At 46.7% G+C, this 17,676-nt stretch overlaps 1 protein-coding gene across 1 annotated transcript in view; it reads right to left on the bottom strand.

Annotated features, from left to right (window-relative positions):
• The window catches only part of ANKRD33B (ankyrin repeat domain 33B), a 55,225-nt gene that overhangs the window by 31,135 nt on the left and 6,414 nt on the right, over positions 1-17,676 (bottom strand). The window contains exon 3 of the mRNA XM_021710305.1: positions 4,706-4,835. Coding sequence (XP_021565980.1) covers positions 4,706-4,835 — 130 coding nt within the window. The remainder of the gene's footprint in view (positions 1-4,705; positions 4,836-17,676) is intronic.

The raw sequence follows: 17,676 nt of genomic DNA, 5'->3' as shown, positions 1-17,676 counted from the left end.
TCAGCAGGTTGGGAGGCTGAAGTGGGAGGATCACTTGAGCCCAGGAGTTTGAAGCCAGCCTGGACGACATAGCAAGATCCTATCTCTAAAACATTAAAAAAATTAGCCAGGTATGGTGGTACACACATGTAGTCCTAGCTAGATGGAGTCTGAGGAAGAAGGAACACTTGAGCCTAGGAGCTAAAGGCTGCAGTGAGCTATGTCACACCACTGCACTCCAGCGTGAGTGACAGAGCAATGCCATGTCGAAGGAAGGAAGGGAGGGAGGAAAAATAAAAGAAGAAAAGGAAAAAAAAAGAAAGAAAACCTGTCCAAGGCTGGAAAACAGGATAAAGAGGAGACGGGTCTCCTATTATTCCAGTGGGGTACTGGTGCTGGATGCTGTCCAGGGAACTCTCTGGAAGCACCCAGTTCTGAAGGGATGTGGACCTTTAACTTTCTTTCTTTTGACTAGACTATTCCACAACTCTACAGGGGTAGAAGTTGTAAAATGAATTCTCCCTAACAAGGCAATGTATTGCATCTGATAGAGAGATAACTTACCTCCCATTACAGCTCAGGCTGCCATAACAAAATAAACAAACTGGGTGACTTAAAGCAGACATTTATTTCTTGCAGTTCTGGAAGCTGGGAAGTCCAAGATCAAGGAGCCAGCAGACACAGCTGCTGATGAGGACCTTCTTCCTGGCTCGTGGAAGACGGTCATCTTCTCACTGTGTGCTCCCACAATGCAGAGAGAGCAAGCGCTGGCCTCTTCCTCTTCTTGAAGGACCCTAATCCCTTCACAAAGGCCCTACTCTTAGGACTATGTCTAAACCTGATCACTTCCAAAAACCCCAACTCCTGATGCCATCATATTGGGGGTTAGGGCTTCAACATATGAATTTGGAGGGGGAGACATAAATATTCAGTCCACAGCACCCCCTTATAAAAAAGATAACCCCCAACATCATACTGTATTGCCTTATAGAATATTAATTGGTTTTGCATCCATTACTTAATGCCTCTCAGCATCCACGATTGCCTCTAAGAGTCTGTTCTTTACATTTCCTTTGAACTGGCCTTAACATCTTACTGGTCCATCACTAATTCATGAGTATTTGCTTTGCATTTTCCTAAGAGTCACAGTTTTAAGCTTTTGAAAATCATCCTTTAGCATTACCACTTGGTGCATATTTGTTGTAGGACAGAGAAAAATGAGCAAATATGTGGAGATTATCGAGAACCAGGCTTCTCACTGAGAAAGAATAAAGATAAGTACATGGAAGGGAGGGGGAATTATATTGCATTTGAATTAAAGGTGTCTTTATTTTTGAGTATGTTTTTTCTAACTCTGATCACTGAACGGCTTAGAAGCAGTAATATCCAGTGCCAATGAGCACTTCTAGAGCCCAGATTTTTGTTTCACACTAAAAAGAACCCTTGTGCCTTGAAGAAATGGCTGGTTGCAGATACAAGGCTAGGAAAGGCAAGAGACAGTCTAGAATTCTTTGACATGCTGTAAGTCAAGAAAGTCCTCAAACACTGATGGAAATATTTCAAAAGCCCACTGAAGCCATCTTAAGGGTTTCCCGCTAGCCAGGGTTAGGATACTTAAGCACCGTAAAGAATAATGTCATTGTTGATGTAGAACACACTGAATTTTTAAAAATAAGTGTGTAATGATATTCAAAAACAGGGCTAACAGGGCTAAAGAGAAGCTCTTCTTTATTTAAAAAAACAGATAATAAATATAGTAGACATAAAAGCGTTAGAAAATTACTATTTTGCAACCCCTAATATAATAATAAGTGACTTGGGCAAGGCTCACCGATGGAAACCACTAGCTAAAAATGGGCTGGGAAACAGGACAGTCACTCCAACTCCAGGTATCACTTACAGATTGCTTATTAATTGCAAAGGGGAAATAGCTACCTGAAAAATGGAGAAATATGGTGGATATCACTGTAACTGACTAATCAAATTTAGCATCATGGATACCAGGACAAACTGGCAGCGTCTGCTCCTGATGGGGCACACTGAGGACACATCATGGCTGATGCCATATCCTTGCCAAAAATGTACAATCTGATTCAGAAACAATCATATATGACTACAACATTAAAACATTTCAAACAGTAAAAATTCAGAAAGTGCCTCAGGGGTAGGAAATCACAGCTAATATCTTTAAAACACACAGAGTTCTTGCAAATCAATATGAAAGGGAATCCCATGGGGGTTTTTTTGTTTTTGTTTTTTTGTTGGAGTAGGGTTCCCACTCTATTGCCCAGGCTGGAGTGCAGTGGCACACTCACGGCCACTGCAGCCTCCACCTACTGGGCTTAGGTGATCTTTCCATCTCAGCCTTCCAGCCTGTAGCTGGAACCACAGGCTCGCGCCACCATGCCTGGCTAACTTTTTGAATTACCATAGAGCCAAGGTCTCACCAAGTTGCCCAGGCTGGTCTCAAACCCCTGGACTCAGGCAACCCTCTCGCCTCTACCTTCCGAAGTGCTGGGATTACAGGAGTGAGCCACCATACCCGGCTGAAATCCCTTGTTATCATACCTTCTCACACCATTGTGACCTAGTCCATGTCCCTGGCTGTCATGGTCAGTCACTCCTGCTAACACCCATCTGTGTTTTCAGCTGGGACCAGATCTTGGAGCTCTGTCCTCTCCACCTTCCACACAGTCATCTTTTACTTAGAGGTTTCACAGTATTTCAAAGTCATGACGGCCAAAACAGAGCGGATGTTTCTCTCGCTCCCTTTTCTTTTACTCTGTGCCCCTTGCAGTTGGTGTTATTCCCTGTCCTGCAGCCCAAAAGTCATCGCAGACCACCCCCTCCTTTGTGGCCCCATCACCACCACCACCACCACCCGTGCTTCCAGCCACACAGCTCCTGACCCTTCTCTGCGCTCTGAACCCTCCTCTGGGTCTCCAGGACCCTCTCACCACACACACAGCCTCGTGCCACTGAAATGCAGTCCCTTGCACTGAGCCTAGATCCCTACTGATCTGACCCCACCTTCCTCCCATCTCTCCCAGGTACACACCATCCTACGGTCACATCAACCCATGCCACCCATGAGACACACCATTCCTGAAACCCGCCTGGCTCCCACTTGGCCCCCTGGTCTAGTGATACATTGGCTGAAATGACCTGTCTGGGACTTCTTCCGTGCTCAGTGCAAGTCCACCTCTTCTGACACCCCATCCTGGACTTCCAGGATAGATGGAGTGAGCTTGTCCCCAGCACTGAGCTCCCACAGACAGAGCTGGGCTTTGTGTCTAACACTTAGTCCCATGAGCTGCAGAATTACTTAAGGACAAAACTGCCTTCACGTTTGCAACCCTGGTCCCTGACTCAGCTCCCAGCCCATGGGAGGAACTGAGTGACAAGCCCATGATCACCAAACGTCCCACAAGAGCCTTTCAAACTCCTACCACTCAGGAAGTTGTGACCTGCGCCTTCAAAGCTTGGAACCCTCAATGCAGACAAAGCTTCCTGTTCTGTGGCCCACTGGCTTGACCACAGGTTAGCACGTCCCCCAGCCCTTTCTAAACCTGGGGAGCTCTCCCCCACATGCGTCTCAATTGAAAAGCAGGGCGCACAGACCACCTCCTGCTCCAGGGAGTGACATCGCTAGACACTGGCTTTCCCAGCCTCCTTTGTCTCCCCAGTCAGATCCACCCAGGTTGACTTGGACACAGGAACTTGGGAAGCAAAAAGGGACAAGGAGGTCTCTCTCTGGTGGCAGCAGCAGACCCACCCCTGCCAGAATCAACACACAGTGCTGTGCAGGGCTTTTCCTCCAGCTTTCCAGCCTGGAGTGGGATTCTCAACAGCCCCTGACAACCGTGTAAGTTTCCTGCCTATCTCAACACACAAACGCCTGCTCTTTCGACTCTGCCAGGCAGCTTCTTTGCTGGTCACAGGGCCTGCCTGATGACACAGATATCATCCTTGAAGGCCAAGTGTCTTGAAAGGGGTCAGTTGTAAACCTGGTCAAGATCACAGAGACAAATGAAGTGTGTTAAGAAGAGACAGGCACCACATTCATGTTTGTCTCCACAAATGTCTGAATGCCACTCTTACAGAGGACAGCCACGTGCACTTGGCCATGTTGACGTGGGCACAGGCCACTCGAGATGATCCTGACAGGCTTAAGGCCACGCACTCGGATGCGCGTTTGCAAGATGCTCTCACTCTCTTCGTCACACTAGTTATACAGTTACTCTAACAGCTCTCAGATACAGTTCCTAGCATTTCCTTAAATCTACCAGTCAAGGGCAAGGTCACCTTCTACATGTGTCTACTTTCGTAATTGACTATCACGAACACACACAGCTGCGTCTCTTCCACTGGAGGGTTCAGCAGCACCATGTCCCCCACTCCAGTCTTCGAGTGTGGAGTGGGGTGCCATGCTTCAGGACAGCTGGTGATGTGGGTGGGTTCCTGGTGCAGCTTCATGTTCAAGGGCTTTGACTGGTGTCTGAGCCGGATCTGCCCCTACTGAAGTCTGCACAAGTGGGCAACTCTGCACAGTCCCGAGTGCACAAAGTGGACGGGCATTCACACCACCAGCCGTTCCCTGGCACCTCTCAGCAGCAGCACGTGACTTCCGTCCTTTCCAACCTGGCTGCATCACCCTGGGAGCCAGGCTCATGGTCAGGGGTCCCCACCGCCCGACTCCGGGAGAGGAGGGAAAGCCAGTTCTTACCTGCCTGCGCAGCTGTGATGAGGGCTGTGTTCCCCTCGCTGTCCTGCCAGTTGACGTCAACGTGGGGGCACTCTGCTAAGGCCACCACGGTATCCACAAAGCCGTGGTAGCAGGCGACAATAAGGCCGGTCTAGAAATGAAGAGGGGAAGTGGGTCAGAGGGGCAGAGCCAGAGTGTGGTCAGTGAGCATTGGGGATCCTGAGAGGCGCGCCCACTGCCCTCCAGGGGGCAGAACAAGCAGCGATGAGGACTCCCTAGTTCTACCTCTCAGCGACCATTAAGAGCAAGCCAGCCACTCCTCTGTTCTCATATGTTGATTGAGTAGTGACCCAGAGTGAGGCCTGGGCGTGGAGGACACACACACTATGGAGCTTGAACAGACAGAAAGGACAGTGTGTTACACAGCAGAGCCTTCCCAAGTGAGAACACACATACAAGGAGGACCAAAAAAAAAAAACAGGAATTATCTTGGGAGGGTGAGTTCCTTGTAGTACATGTTTCCCATGCTAGGTGAGTGTCCTAGGATCCCATGGCATCAGTGTACCAGCTAGCATCATAGCATCATTGGGAGAGGCTGCCTTAGACTTCAGTGAACTTTTTTGGGGAGATTTTTCTCAGCATGTTTCCCCATTTCATGATGAGTGATTTACTCGAGCAGCCTGACCACCCCATGCTGAGTGTTCAGTTTTTGACCAAAAACGCCATGACCCCTGTGCCCCACCTTCCCTATTCACCCAATCTCACCCAGGTGACCCCCCCCCCATAAAAAAAAAGAAAAACTCCTCAAAGGGAAACGTTTTGCCTGTCTGGAAGATGTTAAACACAAATTGGCAGAAGCACTAAAAGGTCTTAAAATTGACAAGTTCAAAACTGAGCAGTGGAAAAAGTGTCTCGATAGGTGTATTGCATCCAATGGAGAGTACTTTGAAGGTGACTGGAGTTTAAATATGTAAGAATAAACACACAATTTTTAAATAAATTCCGGGTTTTGGGAGGTCCTCCTCATACACGATGGAGCCCAGACAGCAAGGTGGGAGAGGGAGCTGTGAGTGCCGGCTGGAGTGGGGATCACTGTGGAACAGCACAGCCAGGTAGGCTCGGGAGGTGATGGTGGCCCAGATGTGAAGGCAGTGAGACAACAGGCCGAGGGCATATGGAGATGGAGAAGCGCCTCCAGCAAAGGAAACAGCTCGAGCAAAGACCCTAAGTCAGGTGGCAGCCGATTCCACCCAGGGAGTGCCCCAGCAACGGGCAAGCTAGAGCAGAATGAGCAAGGAAAGGAGGAGGAATCTGGATCAGTCCAAGAGTCAACCGAACCTCGGAGGCCAGGCCAGGATCCCGGGTTGACTCTGAACCGAAGGGGTGGGGGCAGCATTCCGAGCTGACGCTGTCAATCATCTGCATCAACTCTGGCTCCCTAGCGGGAAGCGGGCTCTAGAACACTCTAGTGGAAGCTGAGGGACCCGTTGAGAGGCCACCGTGGAACCAGGCAGGCGAGGACGGCATCACATCAGGGTGGAGGCAGCGGGCAGGAAGATGCGTTGGAATTCCAGGTATCAGTGAAGGTGAGTTTGCTGTTAGACTGGAGGTGAGGTTTGGGAGAAAGAAAGAATCCAGGATGACCCCAAAGATTCGGCCACAGCTATGAAGTGGGGGCAACTGTGGTCAGATCAGACCGAGAGGATGTGGGCAGTGCAGCTGTGGGGAGAGACAGCATGGGGACCTCAGCATGCAGTGTTTGGGATTGTCATGGGATGGCCAGGTGGAGACACTGGGTAGAGAGGTGGAGAGGGGGACAAGCTGGACAGACAAACAGACTGATCGCTCACTTGGGATATGTGCTATATAAATATTTTCCGAGTGTTGAAATCCCAACCCCCAAAGGGAGGGTACTAGGCAGTGGGGCTTTGGTGAGTGGTTAGATCTTACGGCTGGAGCCCTCATGAATGGAATTATTTCCTTATCAAAGGGACCTCATAGAGTTCTCTCACCCTCTTTCTGCCACGTGAGGACACAGTGGAAAGATAGCAGCCTGCAACCCAGAAGAGGCCCCAAGCCAGAACCCAACCCTGCTGGCACCCTGATCACGGGCTTCCAGCCTCCAGAACTGTGAGAAATAGATTTCCATTATGCACAAGCCACCCAGTCTATGGTGTTTTGTTATAACAGCCAAAGCTGAGGAAGATGCCCCATGCATGAACAAAGGAAAACAGTCTCCGCAGACAGGAGGGCACAATGAGATGCTAAAATTCAACCCAGGATAAGAGTGACCATCAAGTGACTCTCAGCACTGCTAGCCACCCACCCTCGCAGAGAGAAGACCACATTTAGAGCAAGCCCACAGCAGTCCAGCTCTGCATTTACCAGATTTTTAATATGAGTGTAATTTCTGGCCAGGCGCGGTGGCTCAAGCCCATAATCCCAGCACTTTGCGAGGCCAAGGGGGGAGGATTGTCTGAGCACAGGGGTTCAAGACCAGCCTGGGAAACTTGGCAAGACCTCATCTCTACAATAAATCAAAAAATCAGCCGGGCATGGTAGCTCACACCTGTAGTTCCAGCTACAGGGAGGCTGAGGCAGAAGGATCGCAAAGTCCTGCAGGTCAAGGCTGCGGTGGCCATGAGCAGTGTACTACTGCACTCCATTCTAGTGACAGAGTGAGATCCTACTCAAAAAAAAAAAAAGAATGTAATTTCTGACCAGGTTCAGTGGCTCACACCTGTAATCCCAACACTTTGGGAGGTCAAGGTGGGAGGACTGCTTGAGCTCAGGGGTTCGAAACCAGCCTGGACACCATACCAAGACCTTGTCCCTACAAAAAAAAAACAGCCTAGTGCAGTGGCGTATGCCTGTAGGCCCAACTACTTAGGAGGCTGAGGCAGAAGGATCGCCTGAGTCCAGGAGGTAGAGACTTCAGTGAGCCATGATCATGCCACTGCACTCTAGCATGGGAGAGAGAGTGGGACTCTGACTCAAAAAAAATGTAATTTTTCATGGAACAGGGAGCAGGCATGGGTAGCCCTGCCTGCTTGTCTCAATAAGTCTTCTGGTTGCCTCCCTGTCCCCCAAAAAATATTAAATCACAAATATTTGCATTTTTAAAGTTCTAGAGAATATCATTGATTTCTTAACACTAACAACCACACCATGGCACAACCAACTAAATAATAATATTAAAGGCTAAAATACACTCAAGTTTATACATTCTTTGTCTCTACAATAAATCACACACACACAAAAAACTAGCTGGGCATGGTGGTGTGCATCGGTAGTTCCAGCTACTTGAAAGGCTGAGGCAGAAGGATCGCCTAAGCCCAGTAGTCTGAGGCTGCAGTGGCTGTGAGTGTGCTACTGCACTCCAGCCTGGGAAACAAAGAGTGAAATTCCAACTCAAAAAAAAAAAGAAAAAGAAATAGGTCATTTCATCTACAGAGGAAAATGTTCACAATAATTTACTTTTGAAAGGGCGTGGCATGAGCCACAGGCAGGTTCTACTTAAAAGTGGCTGAGGGTTCGGTGGCTCAGCCTGTAATCCTGTGCTTTGGGAGGCTGAAGTGAGTGGATTGCCTGAGCCCGCGGGTTTGAGATCCACCTGGGCAATTTGGCAAGACCTCATCTCTACAATAAATCAAAAAATTAGCCAGGTGTGGTAGCGTGCGCCTGTAGTTCCAGCTACTTTCCAGCTACTTGAAAGGCTGAGGCAGAAGGATCGCCGGAGCCCAGCAAGTATAGGCTGCGGTGGCCGGGAGTGTGCCACTGCACTCCAGTCTGGGCGACAGAGTGAGACTCCAACTCAAAAAAAAAAAGCAGCTGAGATTTTCAGTTTCTCTGATAACTAAAGAGCTTCCTACCTCCATCCTCCCAGCCCACTTGCTGGTGTATAAATGACTAGAACAACTTGTAATTCTACCAGGTGAGCATCCAAGTCTCATTTTTAACTTCTTTGGGTAGAGCTATTTCTCTAATATGCCACAATTTCCTTATAAATAAAGTATATTGGCTGAGCACGGTGGCTCATGACTGTAATCCCAACACTTTGGGAGGCTAAAGTGAGAAGATTGCTTGAGCCCAGGAGTTCGAGACCAGCCTGGGCAATCTAGCATAGCATAACCTCATCTTTACAAAAAGTCAAACATTAGCCAGGCAAGGCGCGAAGGCCTGGAGTCCCAGTTATTCAGGAGGCTGAGGCAGGAGGAATGCTGAAGCCCAGGAGGTTGAGGCTGTGGTAAACCATGATTGTGCCACTGCACTCTAGTCTGGGTAACAGAGTGAGACCCCAACTCAGATAGATAGATAGATAGATAGATAGATAGATAGATAGAGAGATAGAGAGATAGAGAGATAGAGAGATAGATAGATAAATCATACCCAACACAATGTCACATCTTCCTTTTAATATAATTATACAAGTAGCTCATATTTATTGCAGGAAAAATGCCCAAAAATCAAAGAAAAAAAAAGTAGAGATTACATTTATAATCACATACACACACAATCACATACACACACACAATTTTTCTTTAAACTAAAATAGAATTATTTGCTATATGTTTCCGTCAGGAATATATCCGCAATAGAAGTACCTCTGTGTCAAAATTGCTAGTAAATATAGAGTATCCTATTCTACCATGGCAGAATTACAATTATTCCACAAATCCCTGCCATTGAACACTCAGATTATCTGCTTCTCATTTTTCTCTCTCATGAATAAAGCCTGCAATGAAAGTCCCTAGAGTTAAAACTCTGTGCATATCATTCCCTATTTTCCCAGGAGACGTTCTTAGAAGTAGTACTTTGGATTAAAGGCAATAGGTGTTTTGAAAGCTTTTAACATGAATTGCAACCTTGCCCTTCAGGAAGGTGCCAGGTGGCATCTGTCTTTGCCAGCCCTGACATCCACTCTTCACTGGAGGACTCGGGCTAAAAGGAAGACTTCCCTCAGTGGATTCAGGGGGCGCACCCTCAGGGCTCCAGAAGCCCTGGGCTCCTGAATCAGGTCTCTTCCAGGACCACCCTCACCTCCTCTCCTTCCTACCCTGGCTGGTAGGGTCTGTCCTCAGACACAGCCCCCTCCCCTCCCCACCTCTCACAATCCTAGAGCCGCCTACGTGAGACCTCCCAAAAGGTGCAGCAGGCTTCTGCTGACGGCAGCCTTGGGAATGTTAGCATGATCCTTGGTCAGAAATGACAATTACCAGAAAGAAAAAAAAGATAAGGTGAGGTCTCAAAATAAAATGGCACCAGATGCAGTAGTGACTCTCGTCTTCCCACACAGACTTGCATGACTATTAAAAATCATTACCTTTATCCCGTCTTCTGGGGATTGTTCCAAAAGACTGACATTTCCATGTTTAAAACTGGTTTTTAACAATAGTCTAAATTCTCTATTTTAGCTGAATAGTACTGGTGTCCCCAAAAAGAAAGTTGGAGGACAGGTATAATCTCTGGCAACCCCTGGACATGGACAAACCACGAGAAAGACTTACCACAAATGCAAGCATTGCTTCACGTGGTCAATCAACAGAAGCCCACTTGCAAGGGGCTCCTGGAAGCCACAAACAAACAACGTATTTTTCATATTTCAAGCAAAGTACTCATGAGAATAAAATAATAATATCATTAAGAAAAAATAAATAAGCCACTTAGGTGTGAAAGCCCTATGAGGAGGTCAGCTAGAAATTCCAAGCCCTCAAATTGCAATCCTTATTTCCAAAGTCTACACACAGTAGAAAAACTCGAACAATGAAAAGAGTAAGTTGAGATGTTTCTACTTGAAAGGGGTAAGAGTTTCTATATCAAAATACAAAAACAAACAAACCAGAACCCATTTCTTGCAGGAAGGATGATACAATATTTTAAAAATCTAATAACATTACTTATTATGTTAATAAATTAAAGGGAGGGAAGAAAGATGATTATCATATAAGTGAGCTAAAGCTCTCAAAACACACACAAACATACACACACACACACACACACACACACACACACACACACACACACACACACACACACAAAACCTGGAAATTGCATACAAAACATCTAGGAGGACCATACCAAAATATTAAGAACAAAAGGGGAACAGGAAGCATGTGGTGATGAATTTCATGTGACAACAGAACCCAGGTATTTGTTCAAACATTATTCTAGATGCTTCTGTGAAGGTATTTTTTTAGGTGAGACTGGCATTTAAATTAGCAGATTTCCCTTCATAATGTGGGTAGACGATACACTCTCAGGTGAAGACCTTAAGAGGGAAAAGACTGGCTCTCCCCCGACCTTCATAAGAAGGACTATGGCAGGGCTCAGTGGCTCAGCCTGTAATCCCAGCCTGTAAGCCGAGGAGAGTGGACTACCTGAGCCCGTGGGATCGAGACTAGCCTGGGCAACTTGTCAAGACCGCGTCTCTACGATAAATCAAAAATTAGCCAGGCATGGTAGCATGTACCTATAGTTCTGGCTACTTGGAAGGCTGAGGTGGAAGGATCACCAGAGCCCAGCAGGTCGACGCTGGGATGGCCCTGAGTGTGCCACTGCACTCCAGCCTGGGCAACAGAGTGAGACACACACACACACACACACACACACACACACACACACACACACAAGAAGGACTGTGACCACACATGAGTCTCCAGATTCTGAACTCACAAGCCCCCACAATCATGTGAATCAATTCCTTAAAAACAAATCTCTCTCTTTCTCTGTATACATGGACATACTTCACACACACACACACACACACACACACACACCTCTAGAGACCCCTGACTTATCCATCGTGGGTGGGAAAGAAACACTTTGGAAGAATTACTTTCACTTTTTACCCTCTATGTTTCTGTACAGTTCGAATTCTTTAAAACAAAGCTGTACTCATGAGGAGCTTACATCATTTTAATTAACAAGGGAGAAAACATAAGCAAACACAATGTTTACATTAATAATGTTCTCGATAGGAAATAGTCTTGCAATAACCATTGTAAACAACTGAAAAAAGAACTGTGTGTGGAGGGGGTGGGTTGATGCCACGTTAGGCGCCGCGCACCGTGGGTGGAAGAAACAAGAGCTGACAAGTTGCTAGGGGAAGAGACTTAGGTGCCAAGGAGCACACACGAACCCCAGGGCCACATGGTACCTGTGGTACAGTAACACAGCGAGTCACTGTCCTGAGCATCCAGAAGGAAAGGGGCATTTGCCACTGACCCAGATCGGAGGTTTTGTTCCCTCCAAACCTCATGATGAGGTGTGGTCCTCCCATGTTGGAGGTGGGGCCTGGTGGGAGGCGTCTGGGCCATGGGGGCAGACCCCTCATGAGTGGTTTGGTGCTGCTCTCTTGACCATGAGTGAGTGCTTGCTTTGTTCATTCACACGAGAGCTGGTTGTTTAAAAGAGCCTGGCCAGGGCAGCAGTGGGAAACTTCCGGAGGGGGCGGTCACACCTCACCAACGAGGGTACTGCATAATGAACATTTGTATACCTCACCCTGAATTGGACCCCACAGCTTTAAAATAAAAAAACCAAAAGCTAAAAGAGCCTGGCCAGGAATGACTGGCACTGGGCAGTACTAGTGGGGGTTGGGGGAAAGGAGGGGAACTGAGGGGCACACAACCACCCACTGGGGACCAGGTCCACGCCACGGGGAGAAAGGGCTTGCTAGAAGGCTAAACCTCACCTGCACGCAGTTTACTTATGTAGCAAACCCTCACACGGACGCCCCCCAACTATATAATATAAAAAATAAAATACAAGAGCCTGGCACCTCCCTTCTCTCCCTCTGTTCTGCCCTGGTCATGTGACACGCCTGCTCCCCTCGCTTTCCGCCACAAATAAACACCTCCTGAGGCCTCCCCAGAAGATGAGCAGATGCCAGTACCATGCAGAACCGTGAACCCAATAAACTTTTCTTTATAAATTACCCAGTTTCAGGTATTTTATTTTTTTATAGCTACACAAAACGAACGAATACAACCATGTTTGAATGTGAGACAAAATTCCATTATGTGTAGTATCATTTTTTCAAAGTTCAGAAAAAAGATAGTAAATTTCAGTTACCTGGAAATTCATTCCTATAGAACCATCATAATAATACCACTGACAGGTCAGGGGAAATATTTATGTGGTGTGGCTTCATGAAAGGATTTAAGAACTCTGGTCCTCTGACAATGTATTGTATTTCTAAAAGGCAGTCAAGAATTATTGCTAGCATGTGTGTAATCTGCTGGAGAAAGTGTTTTAGGCATAACTTCAATAATCTCGGGGTGTTTTAAGGCAATACGAAGTAACACCATCAGGGGTCTATGAAAAGAATATTGCGCAGGGGGTGGGGTTGGGCACCCCCATCATACCTTTTGGTCATGGCAAATGCAATGACACAAGAGGGCTGAACTCCCCACGAGTGCTGGACTTCCAGGTGAGGTTCACACAGGTGATGCAGAAACAGACAGACAGCACCAAGACCGACTCAAATTACCCATTCTGAGTGTCTTCTGGAGACATTGTTGCCATCGGCAATGATATGAATGCTGTGTCCCCTCAAAACTCACATGTGGAAATCCTAACCTCCAGGGTGATAGTTATTAGGAGGTGGGGCCTTTGGGAGGTGTACAGGTGATAAGGGCCCCCATAACTGGCATTGGTACCCTTATAAAAGAGGTCCCAGAGAGCTGCTTTGCCCTTTCCACCATGCAAGGACACAGTGAGAAGGCATCATCTATGAACCAGAAAGTAGGCCCTTGATCTTGGACTCCCAGCCTCTAGAATTCTGAGAAATAAATTTCTATTGTTTATAAGCCACCCAATTTATTGTATTTGGTTAAAGCAGCCCAAATGGCCTAAGACACCATCTAGTAAAGCTATTCTCCAAATGAGATTCCAAAGGAAGGGATATTTTATAGAAGTCTCACCCCTGTAATCCCAACCCTTTGGGAGGCCAAGGCAGGAGGACTGCTTGAGTCCAATACCAACCTGGGTAATAGAGCAAGACCTCATCTCTACAAAAAGTCAAAAAATTAGCCAGGTGTGATGGTGGGTGCCTGTAGTCCCAGCTACTCAGGAGGCTGAGGTGGGTGAGCAGGGGGGATGACTGGCACTGGGCAGTACTAGTGGGGGTTGGAGGAAAAGAAGGGGAACTGAGGGGCACACAACCACCCACTGGGGATTGACTGAGCCCAGGAGGTCAAGGCTGCAGTGAGCCATGATTGTGTCACTGCACTCCAGCTTGGGTGACAGAGTGAGACCCCAACTCAAAAAAAAAAAATTCTAAGATCCCATAACACTAGTTCATTACCTAAACATATTGTTTTTTAAACAATGGCGAACACTACAGCTACAAATCCAATTCCATAGACAGGAATCCTTTTTATGGGCCTAACATGGAAGAATGAGCACAAGGAGGGAGCTTCTTATAAGGCAGAGAATCTTCAGCACGTGTAGCTCAGAGAGAAGACACCAGAGCGTGCATGTCACCCACCACTGCTGGTCTTAAATTTTGTATTGAACTACACAATGGCTGTCATGAGGGCAAGCCCTTCCTGATGAAATCTTATAGCTGTTGAGTAAACTCAACTGCAAAGCCCATTCTGCAAACTGCCTCTCTGGAGGGTCGCCCTGGGAATTCAGATTTGCATGCAATCTATAAGATGTGACACCTATTTTCCTTTAAGTATACCCCCTAAGTATGACTTTTAGTACCTTGAGCCAAATTACTTTCTGGGATGTGTTAGAAACTTCTATTAGAAGTTTAAAGGACTGGCCGGGCATGGTGGTTCATGCCTATAAACCTAGTGCTTTGAGATGCTTGAAGCGGGAGGATGGATTGAGCCCAGGAGTGCACCACCAGCCTGGTGACCCCCATCTCTACAAAAATTAAAATTAAAAAATTAACCGGGCATGGTGGCGCAGGCCTGTAGTCCCAGCTACTCAGGAGGCTGAGGCAGAAGGCTCGCTGAACCCAGGAGGTCAAGTCTATGGTGAGTCATGATTGTGACACTGCACTCCAGCCTGGTGACAGAGTGAGATATCAACTCAAAAGAAAAAAGGAGAAGGAAGAAGGGGGGATAAGAGGAGGAAAGAAGGGCAGTGGAGAAGGAGGGAGGAGAAAGAGAAGAAGTTTGAAGGGTAAAAGTCCAGCATGTCCAGGTCTGGTGTGGAGGGGTGTCAGGTGCAAGGGGAAGGGACCACCTGACCAGGAGGGAGATCTCAAGGTCACTCACTGCAAGGTGTGGCCCCAACCCTGCAGGTCACCCATGGACCCCTTAGTATGCCACCTCCCCAAAACCAGCTCACAGTAGCAAATCCCACAGAATATTCCAAACCACAAACACCAAGAATCCATGCTGGGAAAAGCAGACAAACCAAACAGAACTAGGGACAACCCCCAATGAACGGCTTTTACTCAGACAACCTCTGCTTCCAAGGGCTCTCGGGTACGTGTATGTGAGTGTTTATTGTGAAAAAATTTCCAGATATAGAGAAAAGTCTAAGAAAGTAAGTAATAAAACTAACACCTACGTCTTCACTGGTTACATTAATAAAGGCCAATATTTTGTCAGAGTGCTTCAAACGTTTTAAATAAATCAGCATTGCAGAAGGAGCTGAAAACTCTCTGTGGTACCCTCTTCCTCCACCCCTTTCCCTCCCTCCCACCCCTGCCTGCCCAGAGGCCACCACTATTTGGTGCTGCTGTGCACTCTCCCTGGTTTTGCTTTTGAACTTTTATTACACGTGCATGTATCCGAAAACAATGCATTCAATATACAGCATTATTTTGTATTTCAAATATTTACACAAGATATTATTTCCGTATACATGTAAGCCTGGTTTATTCATTCAGCACCGAACATGAGATCTATTCACACAACTGGCAAATATATCGTGACTAGTCTGGTGTCTCCGTACCTTCATCCGTTCCCCCAAACTGATAGACAGGAAGGGTTCTGAGACTGCAAATACAGAGCTCAAAAGTGAAAACCCTGGCTGGTCTCGCCTGAGGCATCTGAGTTGGAGATCCTTTTCTGCGTCAGTTTCTCCACCAGGGTACAACTGACATTTGGGGTGGGTCATTCTTTATTCTGGGGGTCCGTTCCATGCTCTGCAGGATGTTTGGATGCATCCCTGGTCTCCATCCACTAGATGCTAGTGGAATCTTCTGTCTCCCAAGTATGGCAACAAAAAACGTCTCTAGGCACTGCTCACACCTATAATCCCAGCATTTTGGGAGGCCCACATGAGAGGATTGCCTGAGCCCACAGGTTTGACATCAGCCTGGACAACTTGGTGAGACCTCATCTCTACAATAAATTAAAAAATTAGCCAGGCATGGTGGTGCATCCCTGTAGTTCCAGCTATTTGGAAGGCTGAGGCGAAAGGATCAACTGAGTCCAGCAGGTTGAGGTTGCGATGACCATCAGCATGCCACTGCACTCCAGCCTGGGTGACAGAGTGAGACTCCAACTCAAAAAAAAATGTCTCTAGACATTGCCAAATGTACCCTGGGAAGCAAAATGGCCCCCGGGAGAGAAGCACTGCTAAGAGAGGGCTGGCCAGGGGAAGATTATGAGCCAAAGTGCTCTCCAAAGGGATTGTAGCAACTTAAACCCCACCATCAGTGGAGGAAAGTCACACTCACTCTTCATTCTGGCATCTGATTTTTGCCAATATGATATGTGTAAATTGTTTCTGTGTTTTTAACTTCCATTCCCCAGGTTTCTAGTAAGACTGGACATCTTTCAGTATGTCCACTGGCTGTCTGAATTTCCTCTTTGATGAATGATTGATTTATATCCTTTGCCCATTTCCTATCGGTTTCTTTGTCTTTTCCTTATTGATCAGTCTTAGTTCTTTCTATCCTTGAGGCCAGAACTGTCCAATAAAAACATAATGGGAGCCACCAACTTAATTTTGAGCTTTCTAGCGGCCACATTCATGAAAGCAAAAAGACATTAATCTTAATCATGTATGTTATTTAACCCAACATATCGAAGACTACCATTTCAATATGTAACCAATATGAAAAGTTAATGAGTTATTTTACTAGGTTTTTTGGGACTAATGTAGTAAGTATTTTACACTTCCAGCCCATCTCAGTTGCACTGGGCTCAATTCAACTTGAGGCGAATTTCCAGAGCTCAGTAGCCACTTAGGGCTAATGGCCACGCTATCAGGCAGCTCAACCCTAGATACCAAACCTTCCCAAGGCTGGAACTAGGATGTGACAGAGAAGGTGCCTGGGGACCCAAATGAAGGAGGCACTCTCGGGCACCACAGAGAGTGGGCATCTCTGTAAATGTCACCCCTAAGACCCTGAAGCTCTGTCAAGGGTCTTGTTGTTGCTTCTCTACATCTGGCATTTGCTTTTTTTAATTTGTCATTCAATTTAACATTTTGATGCAATCATATTATTCATCTTTTCCTTTGTGGTCATGTTTTTTGTGAATTGTTTGAGCGCTCCTTCCTATTCAAAGACCATAAAGATATTTCTCTATATTTCATTCTAAAAGCTTCAAAGTTGCGTTTTTAATAGTTAGTTAGGTCTTTAATCCACCATGGTCTTTTTTTTCAAGATGATATATTGCAGAAATCTAATTTTACTTTTTTTTGCATGGCAAGTCAACTTTCCTAGCGCAATTTATGGACAAATCCATTCTTTTCCGATTGATTAGTAACACCATGCCTGGGGATGTCCCAGTTTCCCATAATTGCATGAATGCATTTTTGAGTCTGGTTCCGCTGGTCTAGCCATCCGCCTTGGCCTCAAGGCTGCAGTCTTACATTTTTTAGGGAAGAAACCCTCCTTCTCTTCCCCTCCAAAACTACCTCGGCTATTCTTGATTAACGAGCTCCACTTTAAAAGATCAAATTCAGTTATCAGTCCTCCTAGAATGTGTGGAAGAAGAAGACTGTGCAAAGCACCAGACCACAGGTCATGAGAGGACACCCTAAGACAACATACTCCCACTGCCAGGAACAGGCAT

Source organism: Carlito syrichta, unplaced genomic scaffold, assembly GCF_000164805.1.
Source record: "Carlito syrichta isolate Samal-C Ts95f unplaced genomic scaffold, Tarsius_syrichta-2.0.1 Scaffold288412, whole genome shotgun sequence".
In the NCBI taxonomy this organism is placed as follows: Eukaryota; Metazoa; Chordata; class Mammalia; order Primates; family Tarsiidae; genus Carlito; species Carlito syrichta.
Note: the sequence above shows the minus strand (reverse complement) of the source record. Positions and strands in the feature narration are given on the sequence as shown.